This window comes from Panicum hallii, chromosome 2 (assembly GCF_002211085.1).
Source record: "Panicum hallii strain FIL2 chromosome 2, PHallii_v3.1, whole genome shotgun sequence".
Classification (NCBI taxonomy): Eukaryota; Viridiplantae; Streptophyta; class Magnoliopsida; order Poales; family Poaceae; genus Panicum; species Panicum hallii.
The window spans coordinates 38,407,866-38,429,971 of NC_038043.1; the positions used below are offsets into that span (position 1 = coordinate 38,407,866).

Here is a 22,106-nt window from a genome sequence, read left to right on the forward strand (position 1 = left end):
TACTGCACATTTATCTTTTGGGGAACATACTGCGTATTTTATGATTATGGTTTTGATATATCCTTGAAGCTATCACGATTGTACTCCAAAGCATTTATGCATAGAAGTCCACGGAAACACTTGTTTACCTCCTCAGAGTTATCTGCTTAGGTAGGTTAACTTTTAAAACAAACAATGACAACCTTAACTGCTCTGCTCAACATTACCAAAAATATATCAAGAATATTGGAATGTAGGTAGGCAGATAGCTAGCAGCAGGAGTCTAAGGCTCTCACTTTTTATGATTTGATTTGCAGGGATATGATCGACGCCATATCTTGCACCAAGCCCATCACTGAGTCATGCACATTCAGCTATAAGCCTACAACCAGTTTTCCTCTCTTGAGAGATGTGGCTGGATGGCAGGGTGAGGAGGAAAACAATTGTCTTGGATTTTAAGTAAAGTACTAATCTTTGTTTGAACTTCTATTACCAATTCTGTGACTTATTTACTTTATAAGACTAATATTTGAAAATGACTAACAAACAATCAGTGTACAATGTCTAATACAGTTGGTCCAAAATTTCAGTAGCTAAATTGTCGAATGAAGAGCTTCTATTTCTTTTTCCTTTTTCTGTTGTCCTGCCTGATTTCTTGAAGTTAAAGTGCGTGGTGAAAGTTTCATGAGCAAATTGCATACTGTTCTTATCTTTCTGGGCAAGGCATAAACTTTAGCTTTCATTTTAGCAGATGTCTCAAGATTTAATTCATCTATCTAGCTCTAGAGCTCAATACAAACTCTGATGCGCGATTTATTTTATCTTCAAGATCCTACTTGAAAATTATCATATCTACTGATCAATGTCTTTGTTCATTCGCTCACTATAATCAATGATATCTTATGTTGCTTGTGAGTAGGATTCTAAGACTTATCGTCTTACTGTGAGACTATTTTTGCTTTAACATCAAAAGAGTGTGGCCTGTGCAAAACCATGGAGCTTTATCACATTCTTTGTATATATGGCAGCAAAGTCGCCTCACAGCATTTTTGGTACCCACTTGCAGGATAATTATCGAAATTGGGTTTGGATGCTGGGTGGGCTAACGAGGAGCTTGTGCTTGCTATAACTACATGTCTTGCTCTCCAAGCCAGAGATTGTCTAAAGAAGATAAGAGCAAACTGTAGAGCGGTGATGAGATGTCGGGACAAGGAGGAGACAGTGAGGAGGCTGCTGAAGGCAGCACGTTAGCTCAGAGCTCCGGAGATACCCTACCACTGCCTATGATTTGGCGGCAAAAGCAGTCCAACAACAGGGGGGGTGGCACACGGGATTGAAAGTAGAGGGCGTGGCAAAGAAGACGAAGTTGCGCAGTGCCCCTCCAATTGCTGGGGACGAGGATGGGGTCATGTTTGATGCAGTAGGTGAGACAAGCCAGAGCATTTTGTTGTAGTAGAAAACGGATTGATTTTGTGTTTTACTTTGTACTGAAACAGGTGGATATGCTAACATTTGTTTTCTGAATTTTGATGCTGCAAACAGAAACGACTGAAACAAATTGAGGCCTTGAGAGGACCGGGCTATCATCAGTAGCAGATATACTGGCACATGATGTCCATTTGCTTCCTACGAGGTAAAGAAATCCGGAGATGGTAAATTGCAACTTAGCATTAGCACTTTGGAACAATTCTAGCTGACATTTGGTCTTTCCTTTTTGTAAAATGTGATTCAGCTCAAACGTTCATGAAGATGTTGTTCAGATGCCATATGTTGAGAATAATTTATTAGCTCAGATACCGGACTTCACGATTAAGTGGGTTTTGTTTTACCTGTGACTTTAGAGTTTACCTACATATAGATCCTATTGTCTACTTCCTGTTATTACTGGTTGCTCTTTTCAGTGTCCAAAATGCATGGCAATCATTTATTGCATATGATGCATGCTTCCGGCTATGTCTGAATGCATGGGCAAGAAACTGCATGGAGGCTCCAGAATTCTTTCGGGATGCATGAGTGCATGGTGCTGCGAAGTGCCTTTGGGGGTATGCAACAGCTTATGCTTGAATCCATGTTTTGACCGATCGAGAATTACTGCACTGCATTTTGCCTTTGAGCATGCAGCTTATGAGCTCCTTTTTCAATGAACAGAATACATAATTTTCTGCATGCAAGCTGGCAGCGACTATGTCAGACACATTTCTAAGATTGTGAAGAGCCAGCTTACAATGTTGACATCCACATCATCTGCATCTTTACCAGAAGGTTAATATGACAATTTTAGTTTTTCTATAGCATGCACCAATCACAGTTTATTTGTATTTGTGGTAACACAGTACCATACTTGCAGAAATGCTGACATGCACGCTAGAATTGCAAAGCTCCTGCAAAGGTCATCAGAGATATTCTATTTCTCCGCAATATTTAAAACCAGAGACTGGTGAATCTCAACTCTCAAGTAACACTAAATACCTTGGGTCTATCAGAAATAAAGTCCTGAAGATGTCATCTGCAATTTACGATGCATGCATATGTTGATTAAACACTGATGGCGTGTTATTATTTTTCATGCCACGTTGAAAATCGATGGCGGTACTGGAAGATGCTCTGTGCAGGATGTTCGGATACGAGCATGACTATCTCCATGAATCCATGTGCAAACTGTTGACGTCTCAAAATTCCAGGACACGTGTTGAGAATGTACATATTTCCTTTCAATTATTGAACAAAGTAGGAGCCATAGGTGGTAGAAGATGAAAATGTTTGATTTCATAGAGTGAATGAGAACAAGAACTAAATGTCAGTACGTATCAAGATTTGAGATGATAAGATTACAATTTGTATTTGTATATATTTAAAATTTAAATCAGATATATCTACCATAATGTTCCTTGAGTTTTGTGTGTTCATGCGCAACTCTACCCGTACTCGGCTGACCTGATGCTTTATGTGTTTTTCATTACATTATATCTGTTGTATCATAACATATTTTTACTTAAAAATAAATGCACACATTGTATAGGTATTATGAGTTGATTCTGTCATATCATCAATTGAATAGATCACTGGGCATATATGTTTGCTATCCCCTAGCAAGGCACGGGCACGTACCTAGTTCAAACTAATTGATTAATAAATGAACATGTGATTTAAGTCAGGAAGTTGGAGGCCACACAAATTGGTCGGCTCGTTCGTGGAAACATCAGGAGATGTAGGGATTATTGGAACTATAGCGAGGACAGTAATGGAGAGGTGAAATTCACATGGTCAGATCACTCCCGCAAAGGCCTGAGGGGCGGCGCGCTCTGGCCCCCAAGATAATCGTGTCTACAGCCTCTGTGCATCGAATGGATACAAACTCACCTGACAGATCCAGTGGCAGACCATCAAGGGTTGGAGCTATCATTCCTTTCACCGTGGTTCGTTTTTAGTAAAGAAAAGTAGTGAATAGATATACTAGTTGAGTTAATTAGAGACAGCATAGATATTAAGTATATATATAGAGATAAAGATTAAGTAGTGGAGATACAGATATGTAGAAAAGGGATAGATATCGAGAAAGAGACTTTGCAAACAAGGGTAGGATAGATAGCTTGGACGCAGATATTACTATGCAACTTCTACTCCTAATTGGTTTGTACTATCATATCTCAAATCATATCATATAGCTGTTTATCAGTTTGCATCCAATGTACATTTCAGGGGCGGACCCACAGGGTGGGCAATGGGGGCGGTCGCCCCACCTCAATTTTTATAAACCTCTTATACCTATATATAAGTATACTACGAAATTGAAAAAAAAATATAACATTAGGTTGGGCGAAATACCAGATTTTTAGCCCATTCCTCCTCTCCTCCTCTCTTTCGGCCCAGCACGCAATGGCCCAGCAGCTGCAGCCCACAAAACCGAAAGCAATCAGCCTGCCCTGTCCCGATCATTCTCTAAAAAAAAAACTGTCCCGATCGGGACTGCAACCGAGGCGAGCGCTCCGCCTCCTGACGCCCCGCCTCTGCCAGTCTGCCTCCCTACGGCTCGCTCTCCCCTGGTAGATCCCCCTCCCTCGCGGCCTCGCCCCAGCAGGCCACCACCGCCTCCCGCTCCGGCAGGCCATCCTCCTGCGCCCCCGTTCGCCCCCCTGCGCCAGGCCATCCTCCTGCAGCTCCGGCAGCCCCCTGCCCCCAGTACGCAGGCAAGCAGGCGAGCAGGGGCTCTGCTAGTCGCCCGCCTCCCTAATCGGCCTAAATCAGGCTGCCAGACGACGCCCCTAATCTCCATTCTACAGACCGCAACAGGTCAATCTCTCTCTCTCTCTAACTCCCTCGTTCAGTTCTACTCTTAGCCTCTTAGGGTTTAGGGTTTAGATAATTAAAATTTATTTCTCTTTGTACAGATAAATGAGGAGGTTTTTTCAACCAGTTGCAAGAGGACGAGGATCCACCACTGGTGGTGTCGGTGACAATAATGTGCAAGTAAAACCTTCAAGAATACCGGCTTCAGAACAATCAAATGTTGGAAGAGCGTTTAATCCGGATGAAATAGTTGTTGATCCTGCATTAAGAAGACAGATTGAAGAATATGATAAAAATGTCCAAGATGAAGTGAGAAGGGCCTATATTCTGAAAGGTCCATGCCAACCAAAAGGTATAGATTTTCCTCGCAGGCCATATCGTCAAGGTTCAAGACCTTTTAAAGAAGAATGGTATGAAAAATATGATTGGTTGGAGTATAGTGAGTCAAAAGATGCATCCTATTGCTTTTATTGCTTTCTTTTTAAGCAACCAGGCAAAGGTGATAAATATGAAGCTTTCACCAAACATGGGTACAATAACTGGAAAGATGCAGTTGAAAGGTTCAAATCTCATGTTGGTGGTGTTAATAGTATCCACAATAATGCTAGGTTGCATTTTGATGATTTTAATAATCAAAGACAAAGCATTGATACTGTCATGTCTAATATTAGTCATGAGACTGAGGAGCTCTATAAAATTCGTTTGACTTCTGCATTGGCTTGTGCAAGATTTTTATTGATGCAAGGTTTAGCTTTTCGTGGTCATGATGAGTCATCTACTTACTTAAATAAGGGAAATTTTCGGGAGTTGATTGATTGGGTGAAGGATAAAATTAAGGAAGTGATGGATGCTTTCAATCGTGCTCCAAAAAATTGCATTATGATATCTCCACATATTCAAAAGGATCTTGCCAAAAGTTGTGCTCAAGAGATCATAGAGACCATCATAGGAGAAATTGGAGATAGGAACTTCTCTATTCTTATTGATGAATCATGTGATATTTCTGTTAAAGAACAAATGGCAGTGATATTGAGGTAATTATATTTGCAACATGGATGATAATGTATATTTATATTGTTTTGCCTATCTAACTATATTTTCTTGTAATGTAGATATGTGAATAATCAAGGTCATGTGGTCGAACGATTCCTTGCTCTCAAGCATGTCAAGGATACTACGTCGGATGCCCTAAAGGAAGCTCTTTTAACTCTTCTAGATCATCATGGCTTATCTACATCCAAGATTAGGGGACAAGGATATGACGGAGCATCAAATATGAGAGGTGAATTCAATGGCTTGCAGAAAAGAATTTTGGATATTAATCCACATGCGTATTATGTTCATTGTTTCGCACATCAACTTCAACTCGTAGTGGTTTCTGTTGCTAGTAGTGCCTGCTGTCAATCAGTTCATGATTTTTTTGAGGATATTCAGAGAATTGTAAGCACCACAAGCTCATCTTGCAAGAGAAGAGATGCTCTAAAAACAAAATAACGTGAAAGTATTTTAGAGAAACTAGAAAGGGGTGAAATTTTTACTGGAAAAGGTATTCATCAAGAAACTAACCTTGCTAGACCTGGTGACACAAGATGGGGTTCTCATTATTTAACCTTGATTCATTTAGAAGCTATGTGGGAATCAGTATTACATGTTCTTGCCATTGTGCATGAAGATGGTCGTATACCGACACAAGCACAGCAGGATTGATAGAAAAAATGGAGACTTTCAAATTTGCTTTCATTCTAAAATTGATGTTGAAGGTGCTTGCAGTCACAAATGAGCTTTCACAAATATTGCAAAGAAAGAATGTCAATATTGTTCTTGCTATGGAGTTACTTGATGTTGTTAAAGCTAGAATGGCTATGATGAGGATAGATAGTGGATGGGAGTCATTCTTTGAAGATCTGAAGCTTTTTTGTGCTGAAAAGTATATTCCTGTGGTAGATATGGATGCAGAAGTACCCATTAGAGGTCGATCAAGGCGAGATGGATTCAGAGTGACAAACCTTCATTACTACTGTACCGAGATATTTTTTTGTTGTTCTTGACAAAATCAATACAGAGTTATGCCATCGATTTAGTGAGGTTTCAAGTGAGTTGCTAGTTAATTTTTCTTGCCTGGATCCAAAGAACTTCTTTTGCATGTTTAATTTAGATAAGCTTGTTAAGCTTGGTGAGTTATATGATCAAGATTTCACAATTGTTGATCGTGCAATATTAAGAGAGCAACTCGAGGCATATATTGTCCATATCAGATTGCATTCTGCTTTTAGTACTTGTGAAGATATTGCATCTCTTGCTATTAAGATGGTTCAAACTGGGAATCATGTTGTCTTTCCTTTAGTCTACAAGCTAATTGAGTTGGCCTTGTTATTACCGGTGTCAACAGCAAGTGTTGAGAGATCATTTTCAGCTATGAATATCATTAAGAGAGAATTGCGCAACAAAATTGAAGATGATTGGATGAATGATCTAATGGTTTGCTATACTGAGAAAGAGATCTTCAAATCTCTTGATGATGAGATAATTATTCGACGATTTCAGCGTCTCAAAACTAGAAGGATGCAGTTGCCTCGGTCATCGAGAACTTAGCGGTATGTTTTTTTTCTTTTATTTATATAGTTTCCTTCTTTGAACTTATATGGTGTATTGATATGTAGCTTAAATTCTATATGGCATTGCTTTATGATCTTGTTTAATTTTATCGTACGGTCTTCTTCGCCCCATCTAGATTCTCGTCCTGCGTTCCCCACTGCATTTGTATGCTGATATAAATGCTCAGCAAATTTGTACCATGGTCTTTATACTTATAGCAATACAGGAAAACTCAGTTAGCTATAGCTTCACGTACCATTATATTTAAAACATGCCAAGGATTTTTGCACCAGTTTGAGATGAGACGCTATATATCAACTTTAAGAACACCACAAAAAGATTACCTTTTATATAACATATCGGCTAATCATATTAACCAAGCTATAATAATCAAGAACAAGATCGTCAGTCTCATGAGTCACCATATGAAGGGGAGCTAGCATCTGATCTGATTCCCTGTTAGAACAATCTAATGGAGCTCCACCTACCTCTCTAACTCAGTATATCAGCACTCAGATCTATCTCAACTCTACACTTACAACATTCAGTGTGTGTTTTCTGCCGTGTAACCCTTTTACTTTTGTATAATTAATTTTTTTAACCCTAACAAAAAGTGGCTTTGTATAATCTTGCAGAAATCACTGGATACTATTTAATTTGTGATAATTCTGGATATGCGCTTAACGATTGTTATGGACTCATCGAAGAAAGATCCAAAACTTTACAAAAGCATGACCGACTTGTTGAAAAAATAATTACTAATTATGAGAATTCTTTACATGCGCTTAGTGATAAATATATGTATTCATTCTTGGTCATGCGCAGGATTTGGAATATGTTAAGTGAAAAGATCCAGATAATTTCATAGGCAAACTTAGATTGAAGACAAACTTTTCGGTACGTATTGGATGCTGCTTTGCACGCTTCATTTATTTTATTATATATTCATATGGATACCTAATAACTTCTTTTGTCTCAAGTGTTTGAGGCAGGCACAGGGCAATAATTTATGCGCATACTATGTTTATGAGAACATTCATAATTTTATTGGTCCTTACAAGACATATCCTTCTTCGGAAGTGGAAGTAAGTAATAAACAACATTTTGCAATATTTCAACTAATTTGGAAAATTATTGGAATTAGTATTTTCACTTTTTTATAAATTCATAGGATGCAGGATCAGCTCCTTCCGCAGGAAAGAGTTTTGGCGATTCAAGAAGTCCTGGTAGGATTTATTTATGAGCAAGTCGTCAAACCAGATGGTGAATTCCACTATGATGGACACTATCTTGATAATAGAAGTAAATATAGCATAGATGTTATATAAAACTTTGTTGCACTTTAGTGTTGAATCCCACTTTGTTTTGTATGTATATGTTTATATATATACGGTAATGCTATTCTACACCTTAAGTGTAGCGTTTATTCTACACCCAGCAGTCAAATTACTGAACAATCTAACCACAAATTATTGAATCGAGTTGCCGAATTATTGAATCACGTTTAGTAAAATAGTGTTCAGTAATTGCGATCAGTAGTTATTACTGAAAATTTGTTCAGTAATCGGTTGGGTGTAGCTACACCTGGGGTGCAGAATAACACATGAGTATATATATATATATATATATATATATATATATATATAATATTTCTGTAATGCACCTGGGTGCATTTTGTATAGAGAATGTACCAACCCTGGTTGCAACTAGGCTAGTCGCGTAGTTGCAACTGGACCGGGTGCAATTGCAACTGATTCGTGCCGGTTGCAACTGGGTCGACTCTAGTTGCAATTGGTTCATGTCAGGTTGCATCTGGGTCGGATCCAGTTGCAACTCAATCAGATATGTTGCAATTAGTTTCGTCGAGTTACAATTAGTATCGTGTCATAGTTGCAATCGGTGTAGTCTCTCGGTTGCAACTGCAGGGTGGGTGCATTTTGTACAGAGAATGCACCTTGTTGCATTTTAGACTCGCCATATATATACACATAGAGTAATGCTATTCTACAACTTAGGTGTAGCGTTTATTCTACACCTAGCAGTCAAATTACTGAACAATCTGACCAGAAATTATTGAACCGAGTTGCCGAATTACTGAAAATTTATTCAGTAATTTGTTGGGTGTACCTACACCTAGGGTGTAGAATAGCATGCATGCATGTGTGTGTGTGTATATATGGATTTCATACTTAGAACGTATAGCAGTACTATATAGGACTACGTAAATGGAAAGAAATACAGGAAAAATAAAAGAAAACCAACCGGGACTAAAGGGGCCCCCTGCCAGGCCGGGGCTGGGAGCCCCTTTAGTCCCGGGACTAAAGGTCCCCATTAGTCCCGGTTGTCTGACCCGGGACTAAAAGTTAAGATCTTTAGTTCCGGATTAGTGGTCCTGGTTGGGAAACCGGAACTATTGGGTCCCAACAAGGACTAATGAGCATTTCTGTACTAGTGCATAGGGATGGAGTGCAAAGATCTATCTGTTAAACGAAAACTAACAAGAGGACTGGACAAGTGATTGCATGCATGGCCAATGAGCCCCCTACCGCCAATACAAAACCAAATAAAGGCGAATCTCATACACATATACTCGTAATGAATCAACTCTGATGAAATACACGTGGATATATAAATCCTTGATGCATGATGTTATGTTTGTTTTGTTATGTAATGACATACTCAGTTCTCTATATTTATGTAGGAACTATATATATGTTAGTTAATGGGAGAGAGGCAAAAGTTAGAATATGAATAGTAAGTTTTAAACGTGAAAATGGATTGTGTATATTAAAATATTGCTTGAATTAGGAAACATCAAGTTTCTCACTTTGAAGAGATATTTTTAAATACATGGCATATACGATAAGATAATTATCTCATTTGAACTAATTAGCTTATTCTAAATGATATATATTAGAACACAGGCAGTATATAAAAGCTCTACATATATACACATTTGACTGCCGGGGATTTCAAATCATCATTGTAACGGCATCAAAAAATGGTATGCTCATCTTACCATACTAACAGGAGCGTCTTGTTCTTAGGCAGGCAATTAAACCATGCTAGGACAGCACCCTACGTCACCGACCAGTGGGCCACGGGCGAACGGATGCCCCGGTTCTGGAAGACCGTTACCAGTCACTTCTGACTCTCCACCGATCCGTCAACCACCGTCTCCACTGACACCCGGTCCCACCTGCGTTGCTACCCTACTGTCAGTGAGTGAGTCTATTTGTTGGCCGGCGCACTACTGGCCGCAGGCCTCTTTGGCAGTGATCAAAGGCTACTAAAGAACACAACACTCTGGCCGTTTTATTGCCTGCCTGCTTTCAATCTCCATTTCCTGCCGGAAGATCGCCGTCGCGGTCGTCGATTCGCGAGCGTGCGGCTGCCGACCACCGACAACGAGAGGCACGGATCCATGGCGCAGGTGAGCATCGTGACGGCGGCACGGAGGGAGGCTGCGGCGGAGTAGGCGGGGGCCGCCGCCGCCGCTGTGGTCGTGCTCAACCCTGGCGCCAGGGAGTTCCTCTCGTGGTGGCGCCTGGGGAGCGCCGCCGTGATCGTGAGGAAGGCCCTCTCGGTCGACGCGCCCGAGTTCGTGATGGCGGCGAGCAAAGGGCCAGCGGCGGCCGACGCCGGTGTTGGAAATACTTACGCGAGATGGAGATGCAAGGAAGAAAGCTAGCTGATACAAAGGAAGAGAGACACACTAAGAGCTCTTGCGGCAGCACACACAACTATGCCTTTCCTCTTATTTCTCTTATACTGAACTGATTACACATACTCATATTTAAAGACTCACACGGGTGGCATGCTGTCTCTTGCGCGTGCTCAACTAGCCGCAAGAGTCGGATCACAACCGGTTAAACTCGTCCACTAATTAACTACATGCATGACTCATAACTAACGCGACCAGCCACATCGCCATCTCTTCAGGAACGCTCGCCACGCACATCTGCATGGTCGGACCACTTCTTCCTCCTGGATATGCTCCATGACTTGATCAAACTCCTAGCCGCAACTCCCTGCATGGCTACCCATGAATACCTGCATGCACTCATCTCCTGGCCGGCAATCAGCTCACTACTCACTTCTAATTTGCCTTGCCATGCAGCACGCACTCCTCTCACATGGACTAGCCTATTACATTCTAAATTCACATGCACAAGACTAAACATGTTGCTAATGCAAAACCAACAAGATTAATCTAACATTCACCCCCTAATCTTGTTGCCTTTATTTTGATCACCTCCTTGCCGTGGATCAGAGTAGTGTTGGCTCATCGTCGGCGTCCGCCAAGATGAGATGCGCTTCTCCCTTCTTCTGCTCATTACACTTGTTCTCCCAAGAGTAATGCCCATACTTTTGGCAGTTGTAGCAGCGCACCTTTGCTTTGTCAAAGACACGGTTCTTCTTGCCACGGGATGGAGCACCACTTGCTGAGGCGCCGGAGGTGAGAAGCAGGCGCTCCTCCATCTTGTCATCGCGCTTCCGTATCCTTTCCTCGTACGCTTTGAGGCGGCCAACCGCCTCATCGAACGGCATGTCATCCAGATCAGAGAACTGCTCGATTGCAGCGATTACCTGCAAAAACTTGTCAGGCACCGAGTCAAGCAGTTCTTCACGAGCTCGCCATCCTCCATGGATGCACCCAGGTCACTCAACTTGTTCGACAGGCCACTGATTTTGCCTGCGAACTCGTCGATGGACTCGGTGTCCTTCATGTGCAGGTCCTTGAAATCACTCTTCAAGGTCTGCACCCGTGCCTTCTTCACTCGATCAACGCCAAGGCACCTCGTCTTCAGGCTCTCCCAAACCTCCTTGGCGGTCTTCTTCTTTGCGATCTGCTGCAGCACATCGTCAGGGACAGCGCCGAAGAGACATGCTCGTGCGAGCTTGTCCTTCTTTGAATCCATGGCATCCCTGTCCGCAGGCTCGATGGCCTCCCACAGACCTTGCGCGTCCATGTTGGCCTCCATCTTGATCGCCCAGGTGGAGTAGTTGGTGGCGGTGAGCATCGGGTATGAGAGCGACACACCGCCCTCCTTCACCGCGTGCGCCGGGATGATCGACATCTCCTTGAACTGCAAATACTTGGGCATAAGCTGGCTCTGATACCACTTGTTGGAAATACTTATGGCAATGATGCGACGCCGCCGGGCAGCATCCGAACAGGGAGGGTAAGCACGCGCCCCCCAGACAAATAAATGCACACAGCTCACGCATGTTTGTCTGCATACCTTTCCTCCTTGGTCTCGCTTAACAGCTTGTCGCCATTTCTTCTCTCCTTCCTTTGCTTTGCTTTGCTTTGCTTCGGGATTTCCTCTAAGAGAGGATTTAGCAGTTTTCAAATGGTGTTTCACACGCTTTCCTTTTTGGCTCAATCGCTCCTCCGATCGATCCTTCCGCGGTTGCATCAGATCCGGGGGTTCCCGTTCTTGGCGTGGAGACACACAGCGGCACAAGGGGATGCTGCTCTCTTATATATTATGTATTAATGATCTAGCGCTCAGCTTCTTTAACTAATTTCTATTGAGGAAAACTGATTTTAGGGTTTCGCTTGAAAGATGCTCCTGGCTACAACCCTCGCTCTGATATATTTTCCATGATTTGATCATTTCTCTAGCTGTGGATGATCCTTTACACGCCTAGAGCTAGAGCAATTTTTTTGTGCTGGGCTCATCCACTCCTTTTGTTTTAAATAATTTTGAGATGGAATTATTGTTCATCATTCCAAATTTCATTAGAATGGACAAGAGGGAGTCGAGGCTCCAGCATCCTGCTGGCTCAGCGAACACCGCTTCTCTGGCGTGTTTGGCTAACCAGTTGCACCGTGAGAGTGTTGGCCATTTCATGGATTATCCCCGTGGGCTTCCCACCTATCTTCTCTTGGTTTAACTATTTAAGTGAATTAGACATCTATCAATACTTACCTTCTATCGTTCATTGCTAAAAAAGAAATAATTATCTTCAGAAAGTCCCGTTTTCGATCTTTCATGTCAACTTGCTGATTCTCGGAAGTGCTCAGCTTGCTGTAGAATCCTTTGAGTTCAGCTAGAATTCATTTTTATTCCACATAGCAACAACATTCTCTGGGCTACTTGGATTGTCTTGTGAGTTCTCTCCATACGCCAGATTCATATCGTCCACAGTCAGTGGCGGAGAGGATGTACGGTAAAACTAATGAGAGGGCCGGGGTGGGCCATTTTGTTGGCAAGAAGTGTTCAGAAAGTTTTTTGGGGCAACATATATTACTAGCTAATTCTATATTGCATACATATATAACATGTTACAATTCATCTGCATCGCAAAAACACACATCTTGCATGTACATACTACTAGAATAAAATAAATTCCTAACTAACTACCGGACGCGGCTGATTTGCCGAGTGCCCCGAGCACTCGGCAAAGACGTAAAGGCACTAGGCAAAGGCTTTGCCGAGAGCCCCACTTGGCAAAGGGCTCTCGGGGAAGCCGGGGTCAGCAAAGGATCCTTTGCTGAGAGCTTTTCCTCGGGCTCTCGGCAAAGAATTTACCGAGAGCCAAAAGCGGCCCTCGGCAAAGAAAAGTGGCCGTCACGGCGCGCCACCGTGGACGGATCCTTTGCCGAGTGTCACCGTCAGGCTCTCGGCAAAGGACCGAGTCAACGGCCACCCTGGTCGCCTTCTTTGCCGAGAGCCCAGTCAAGAGCACTCGGCAAAGAGGGCATCCAGAGCTGCGCCGTTCTGCCTCTTTGCCGAGAGCCACTGGAGGCAGCACTCGGAAAATCTTGTTTTTTTAATAACCTCCCTATTTTCTCTTTGCTTGATTAGAAGTAATGAAAGAACGGGTGGAGATAAACACAGGATTATGCAGTAACAATCAGAACTGAGAGGGCCTGGCGGACTGTCCGCCAGGCCTGGCGGACTGTCCGCCAGGACGCCTCAGTTTTGAATGTTCCCGCGAAAACATGTGATGTCAAGAATTAATCCAATGGGCTCAAACTTTGTAGGCACATTCGCTGTAGCCAAGTATATCACAAAGTACACAATGAACAATCAAAGTACATTCAATCTAGCTAAGTCTCAAATGCAAATAACTCCATCATCTATGCCGAAGGTGGCCAGTTGTTCCGGTTGGTCTGATTTGGAGAAATATACGGATCATTGGAGGCCGCCGACTGATTCTGCAACAAATAGATGAAATGTATGAGTGAAATGACAAAATAAACGACATATCGAACATTGCATACTCACTGAAGTAGAAAACGGATCGGTGGGTGGTCTAGGTAGGGTGACGAAGGGAGGTGGCGGAGGTAGACCCGTCGCGGCGCCAAGACTCTGAATGTACGCGAACATGCTCGCCATCCTCTGTCGGTCAGCCTCCCGCTCGGCCTCCATCTCCGCCCTCATCCTTGCCTCCAACTCCATACGTTCTCTCCTCTCTTCTTCCAGCTGAGCCTGCAAAATTTTTACCCCAATATTACAATAATACAAAAGAGAAGTTATGTAATATAATAGATAAGAAACGTATGAATAAGCAACAACCTGGAGTGCCTGGAGACGGGTCGTCGAACTGTCCGGACGAGGTCGGATGCCTGCGCTCGAGCTCGTTTGCCGTGCTTTTATCTGAGATAGAGTCGGAGTAGAAGAGGAGTCGATCGCGCCGTCGCAAATCCAGTACCGTCCATGCTTCTTTCCTCCTCCGACCTTCATGACAATTTCAGCATCAAGATCCTCCTGGGTCGGATCATACTCTGGCCCGTGCACCTCCCTCGCCATCGATGTGTACTCATTGAGGCGAGTATAGATGCTCGGGTTGCTGTACGCCTCGGGCCCGTCCTCCACGTTGTAGCTGACGCTGGATGTCGCTTTACCCTTGTGGGATAGAGCATACGCCATGAATTTGTTGCACTGCTGCCCTCCATGTGCCGCCGACTGCGAGAAACAAGATGATGAGAAATCATGCATAGTTGAATAACCACAAAACAAGTAAAGTCGCGTACCCATGCTTGGGCGTACTCGGTCAGGTTACGGTTGCCTTGGTGGTGTGGCACACCGGCCATAGTCAGACGGTGCTCACGACGCTCCTGGTGCAAAGCGTTCCAGTCGTCGGATAACCACTTAGCAACTATCTACTGCCAGCACTCAGGAAAGTGGGCACACCAATGAGGAACCATCTACACGACATCAAGTAGAAGACATATTAGTAGAGGACATTAAGCCAACTTAATGTAAAAAGAAATCAAATTTTGGTATTTACCTGCAAGTACTGCTCCTCAGTCAACGTCATAGTTCTTGCTTGCGTCTTGGTGACCTTCTGTCCAAGGACGACGGCGTGGTAGTTGATGATTAACTGGAGACGCTGCTCGTAGAACATGTCGGTAACGAGCTTTTTGTAGCGATACTCGGCAACCACATCCGCCTGCGCGTCCATCCCGGGCTGTAGTCTGTAGAAATCCTGCAATAAACATGATATATATATATATATATATATATATTTCAATCATATTATCAAGGATGTGCAACGAATGCGATATATTGATCACTTACCCAAAGCTCGCCCTTCACTCGCTCAGCCAAGTTGGGCCACTGTCTGCCGGCAACATCCCGCATGTCGGGGACGGCCCGGTAGTGCTCCCACGTATAGGCCGGTCACGGCTCTCCCGCCAACGTGACCAGGCCAGGAAAGTGATCCCTAACCAGAAGACCCAAGATGCCATTCACATGGCGTCTGTGAGCACCAACGGGCCTCTCCACAACTATCCAGTTCCTGCACAAGTGATTGATAAAAATTATTAATTTGTACCACAAATTTGAAATTATAACGTAAACAAGTACTGAAAACATGTAAATTTACTTACTTATCCCCTTGGGGAGCTATGATCGGGCGTTTTGCTTCAGGAATCGGTCGCTGGGGGAGACTCGGCGGACCTCGCTGGTAGACGGTTGACGAACCAGAGGCCTCCGTGCCCTCCTCGTCCGCCTGCTCGTCGTCCTCTGGCCCCTCCTGGTGGACCACCTCGTCCGCCTGCTCGTCCTCCCCTCCGGGAGCGCCTGCTCCTCCTCCTCCGGGAGCGCCTGCTCCTCCTCCTCCGGCGGCACCTCCTCCTCCGGGAGGCACCTCCTCCTCCGGGAGCGCCTGCTCCTCCTCCGGCGGCGCCTGTGTTGTCGCCCTCCTGCCACTCCCCCTCCTCCTCCTGTAAGACGGTCCCTCAGCCGTCTCGGACGTCGGCTCACTGCTCCCCCCCCCCCCGAAAACCTCTTGTAAAGGGCCGCTACACTCTTCTTCATCCCGCGGCCCACCATCTCTAGTGAATCACCTGCAATTAAAAGAAAATTAATAAGTACAGATAAATATATAATACATACTTACATAAATACATAAAGAAAATAGAACATAATTACGTAATAATATAGTCTTACATTGACTAAAAATATTCATCGTAGTCGGGATTAGCTGGATCATAGTCCTCATCATCACTATCAATCATGTCGTAACCAACAAGATCAGAAGACTCGGTGTCCTCATTTGCATTGTCTACTTGTAGTCGTTCTAGCATGTGTAAATCCTTAACGCTCTGCACCTCTTCCTCCTCCCCCGCATCATCAACCGCTTCAACTTCCATTTCATTTGCCTCGGTTAATTCTATCTCGAATCGCCCTTGTAGCCCCTCTTCTTGAAAGAACTCTCCGTCATATATGTTTGGATCTAAGTTGTAATCATCATCGTTAGGGACAGGTACTCTACCGTGCGGTGATGTCTTGTACACAATATACCAACCCTTAAGATGCTCTTTGCTTTCACACGCATATGGGAGATAATAAACTTGTATAGCCTGTTGAGCAACAACATAGACATCATCTATGGTCATGACTGAATCCTGTCGAATTTCGACTAGCCCAACATTAGAATGCATCCGTCTCATTGCTTGAGGGTCAAACCAATGACATTTGAATATCACGGGATTAAGTGGTTTCGAACCATAGTAGTTGAGTTCGTATATTTTTTCAATTCTTCCATAATACTCAATCCCATCAAGGCCGGGAGTAAACACCCCAGAATTTGTGGTCTTTCGATTGGGTCGACATTCCTCATGACTGCTTGTACAAAAACGATATCCATTCACGTCATAACCAGAATATGACTTGACCTTATATCCAAAGCCACCGGCCACCTGTCTCAACTCGGCACTCAAGGTCGCATCGCTAACGCCCTGCAAGTTCAAGTACGATTGGACAAACTAAGTAAAAACAACTTAGAGTGAAAAGCTAAGTACGGGCTAGATTGGACCGTACCTTCTGTTTGAACCAAGAAATAAAATTGGGGGATCCATTTCCTGCACCTTGTTTGAGCAGGGTATCTAATTCCTGCTCCGTGATATCCCTTGATTGACGCCAGAATTCTTGAATAAATTGTTGCATGTACGGTGTCACCTCGTCAAGGTTGGTCAACACATACAGCATGATCCGACACCACTCTTGATGACTCAACCTCTTGGTGGTCAAACCACTTGCAGTTCCAATCTGACCTTGAAAAAGGCTGAGTCTCGAGTCATTTTCGCTAGCATTGTAACGAGGCGGTGGATTATGCACACTAGGTAGGTTGTCACCATAGTATACTGATGTAAAGTTCGACACCTCCTCCAGAATGTATGCCTCGGCAATGGAACCCTCAATTTTGCTTTTATTTCCACATTTCTTTCGGAGAACCTTTAGGCATCTCTCAATTGGATAGCACCATCGACCCTGCACGGGACCCCCCATTCGTGCCTCATACGGGAGATGCAATATCATATGCTCCATCGGATTAAAGAATCCGGGTGGAAAGATCTTCTCCAACTTACATAACAACACCGGTGCGATTCTTTCCAAGTCTGCAACTAAGGTCCGTGATAACTCCTTTGCACAAAGTTGGCGGAAGAAGTAGCTCAACTCTGCAAGTACTAGCCAGACATGCTCAGGGACATAACCTCGAACCATCGCTGGAAGAAGCCGCTCAATCCATATGTGGTAGTCATGACTCTTCATCCCTAAGACTCGCAAAGTAGACAAGTTGACTCCTCTACTCAGATTAGCTGCATAGCCATCAGGGAACATCAACGCCTTGATCCATTGTAGTACTTCTATCCTTTGGGGCTTGCTCAAGACATAATCGGCCTTAGGCCTTCTCCATGTCTTTCCTCGTGCAGGAGGCCTCATTTCTAAGTTTGGTCTGTCACACAATGTTGCTAGATCCAACCTAGCCTTAACATTGTCCTTTGTCTTCGTGGGAATATCCATGATTGTTGCCCAAAGTGCTTCAGCAACATTCTTTTCAGTGTGCATCATATCAGTGTTGTGTGGAAGGAGCAGGTCGTCATAATACGGGAGCCGAGTCAAGCCCGACTTATGAGTCCACATATGTTGCTCACTATATCCCACAAAGCCACCCTCTGGATTGATCAAGAGACCATCTATCTGCTGACGAATCTCGGCACTAGTCCTCATTGGACTTGCGAGGTCTGTCATTGTAACACCTTTTGTAAAGTTTTTGATGTCTCGTCTGAATGGATGGTCAAGAGGTAGGAACTGTCGATGTTTGTCGAACGCAACATACTTACCACCCTTCTGCAACCAAAGGAACCTAAGACGTTCCTTGCATACCGGACATGGGAATTTGCCGTGAACACACCACCCGCAAAATATCCCATACGCCAGAAAGTCATGCAGAGTGTATTGATACCAAACATGCATCTTGAAGTTAGTCTTCGTGGCCCGATCATATGTCCATACCCCTTCCTCCCAAGCATGGACCAATTCATCAATCAGCGGCTCCATGAACACACCCATATTTTTCCCCGGGTGTCCAGGAATAATCAACGATAACAATACGTTCTGTCGTTGGAATGCTATGCCTGGGGGGAGATTGAGGGGAATCAGAAACATGGGCCAACACGTGTATGTGGCAGCCATCGCTCCATATGGATTGAATCCATCAGTTGCCAGCGCAATACGAACATTACGAGCATCACTGGCTTTGTCCCGATGAATGCTATCAAAGTAGGTCCATGCTTCACCATCTGATGCATGTACCATCTTGTGAGGATTGTATCGTTTCCCTTTCTTATGCCACGTCATCTATTTCGCGGATTCCTCAGTCATGTACAGCCGTTGGATCCTCGGTATGGCCGGCAGGTGACGTAGGATTGTCACGGGGATGTCAAGCTGCCTCTTGTTGCCATCACCAGAGTCAACCTCCAAGAACCTAGAGGATTTACACTTCGGACAGTACTTTTCTGCCGCGTATTCTTTCCTGAACAGGACACATCCGTTTGGACAGGCATGTATCTTGTCATACGACATCTTGAGTGCACGAAGAAGTTTCTGTGACTCGTACATGCTCTTTGGCAGGATGTGACCCTCTGGAAGCAGGCTGCCAATAACTGTCAGTATACCATCAAAGGTGTCTCTGCTCAGGCTGTACCGCGACTTCAACGCCATTACTCGTCCAATGGCATCCAGCTGAGAAACTTTTGTATGTCCATGAAGGGGTTTCTGTGCTGAGGCAAACATATCGTAAAACGCCTTTGCGGACCCCTCAGGCTCCTCCTCTACAAGTTCTTCAGCAAAGTGTGCCTCATGATAGTCATCTAACATGTCCACTACACCAGCCTCAGCATCACAATCCTCGACACGTGGTCTCACCACGTCCTCTCTCCTACGATGGCCTTCACCATGATGGATCCACCGGGTATAGTTCGGTGTAAATCCATTAAGGAAGAGATGTTCCCCCATGACATCCTGTGTTTGTCTTTTCCTGTTAGCACACTTGCTGCATGGACAGAAAATTCTAGCCGCTCCTTTAGCATTCTCGCCCCACGCCTGTTCCAAGAATTCATTGGTGTTCTTAATCCACTCAGAGCTGACATCTCTCTTACTACGGTGACCAGTGTACATCCACCTACGGTCCTCCATCCTCTACTATACACAACGAAAACTAGTTAATATCAATTATATATGATACAAGACTAGTAAAACTAAATTAATACGAAGTCTCTATACTACTAGCGGCTAAAAGACGCATACACCCCATAAAATAACCTAACTGGAATTCAGTCCGAGGCTGCCTGGCGGACCATCTGCTGGGACTGTCTGCTGGGCACTTCCAATGTCCACTGGGCAGTCTCGGGTAAGAAATGTCCGCTGGGACTGTCCGCTGGGCACTTCCAATATCCGCTGGGACTGTCCGCTGGGCACTTCCAATAACCTAACTGGAAGTTACTAACTAATTTTCTAAAATTCACTAAGTTACTAAACAAGTAATAGGAGCACTTTAGTCGAGCACCACCACACGGTATACCACAATTCAGGCAATGACAAGAATACAATTAAAGTGTAAGATCTAAACAAGTAATAGAAGCATCCATTGTCTATACAAGCATCCATCATATAAATATAATCATTTCATTCTCTATATCATAAAAAGGATTTTATAGAAAGGCTTGGAAAGGTAGGATTGCTGCCGTGGGTCATAAAAGGTTAGCTTACTGGCTTCATGGAATGATTTACACAGTTACCACAAAATATACAAACTCCGAAATCAATACTATAATTAAGCAATTGTTTCCTTTTAATATCCTTTTCAAATCTCCAATCCACAAGGGGTAGATCTATCGGGCATACGCGAACACATACTTCACAAGCATTGCAATCATCTTATCTACTAGCAAGGCAGGGGTCGTCACCAAGACTGGAGGCGACGTTGCCGGCGGCGGACGGACGGTCAGCGACAGCACCCGAGGAGCGCTCCCTGGCGAGACGACGGCGTTGGGAAGACTGCTGTGTGGGAGCAGCGGCGTCGGGGTGTGAGCAGCGGCGTCGGCGGCCTCGGGGCGGCGAGCCAGCGGCCTCGGGGCGGCGAGCCAGCGGCCTCGGCGGCGGGCGGGCGTGGGCGGCGGGCGTGGGCGGCGGCGGGCGGCGCGGGCGGGGGCGCGGCGGGGCGGGCGGGCGGCGGGCGGCGCGGCGGGCGGGCGTGGGCGGCGGCGGCCGGGCGGCGGCGGGCGGCGCGGGCGGGGGCGCGGGCGGGTGGCGCGGGCGTGCGGGCGGGGGCGCGGGCCGGCGGCTCGGGCGGCGTGGGCGGGGGCGCGGGCCGGCAGGCGGGCGCGGCGCGGCGGGCCGCACGGGCGGGCGGCGCGGCAGGCGGGCGTGGGCGGCGGGTGTGGGCGGCGGCGGCCGGGCGGGGGCGTGGGCGGCGCGGGCGGGCAGGCGTGGGCGGCGGGTGTGGACCGAGGGCGGCGATTGGGGCTGCGCGGGGGGATAAACCCACTCGTTTGCCGAGTGCCCTAGATCTCGCGCTCGGCAAAAACAAAAACACTCGGCAAAGCCTCCTCTTTGCTGAGTGCCTCCGATCTGTGGCACTCGGCAAAGCCAGGGTGGCTTTGCCGAGTGCCACAGATCGGAGGCACTCAGCAAAGAGGGAATATATCTTCGATATCGCCCCCGCCCCCGGCCCCGCTGCGCCGCCGCCGCTCCCCCGGCCCGCGCCCCCGCCCGCGTTCCCGGCCGCCGCTCACGCCGCCCGCCGCCGGCCCGCGCCCCCGCCCTGCCCGCGCCCCCGCCGCCCGCACAGGCGCTCCCCCGCCCCCGCCGCCCGCGCGGCCGCTCCCCCGGCCCGCGCCCCCGGCCGCGTTCCCGGCCGGCGCCCCCGCCGCAGCCGCGCCCCCGGCCTGCGCCCCCGCCGCCGCCGCACCCGCCCGCGCCGCCCGCCGCCGCCCCCGCGCCCGGACCCGCCGCTCCCCCGGCCCGCGCCCCCAGCCGCATTCCCGGCCGGCACCCCCGCCGCAGCCGCGCCCCCGGGCTGCGCCCCCGCCGCCGCCTCCGCGCCCGGCCCCGCCGCTCCCCCGGCCCGCGCCCCCGGCCGCGTTCCCGGCCGGCACCCCCGCCGCCGCCGCACCCCCGCCCCCGGCGCCCGCGCAGGCCGCGCCCCCGCCGCACCCACCGCTCGCCGCCGGCCCACGCCCGCGCCCGGCCCGTGCCCCTGCCGCCCGCGCTGGCGCTCCCCCGCCCGCGGCGCACGCGCAGGCCGCGCCCCCGCCCCCGCCGGCCGCGCCCCTGCCGCGCCCCGCCCGCGCCCCTGCCGCGCCCCGCCCACGCCCTGCCCGCGCCCCCGCGCCCCGCCCGCGCCCCTACCGCGCCACGCCCGCGCCCACGCCCGCGCCCCGTCCGCGCCCCGCCCGCCGCCGCCTGGCACCCGCCGCCCGAGGTAAAACATCCCCTTTT

At 46.8% G+C, this 22,106-nt stretch overlaps 1 protein-coding gene and 1 pseudogene across 1 annotated transcript; one reads left to right on the plus strand and one right to left on the minus strand.

Moving 5' to 3' along the window:
- Positions 1-4,371: 4,371 nt before the first annotated feature.
- Positions 4,372-6,858, plus strand: LOC112881006 (annotated as a pseudogene).
- Positions 6,859-13,914: 7,056 nt separating this feature from the next.
- Positions 13,915-14,567, minus strand: LOC112879313. The gene is made up of 3 exons (XM_025943539.1): positions 14,394-14,567; positions 14,103-14,306; positions 13,915-14,032 (listed from the first exon to the last, which is right to left on the minus strand). Exons 1-3 carry the CDS (start codon positions 14,559-14,561, stop codon positions 13,955-13,957), a joined length of 450 nt encoding a protein of 149 aa, XP_025799324.1. The 5' UTR covers positions 14,562-14,567; the 3' UTR covers positions 13,915-13,954.
- Between the last annotated feature and the right edge of the window lie 7,539 nt (positions 14,568-22,106).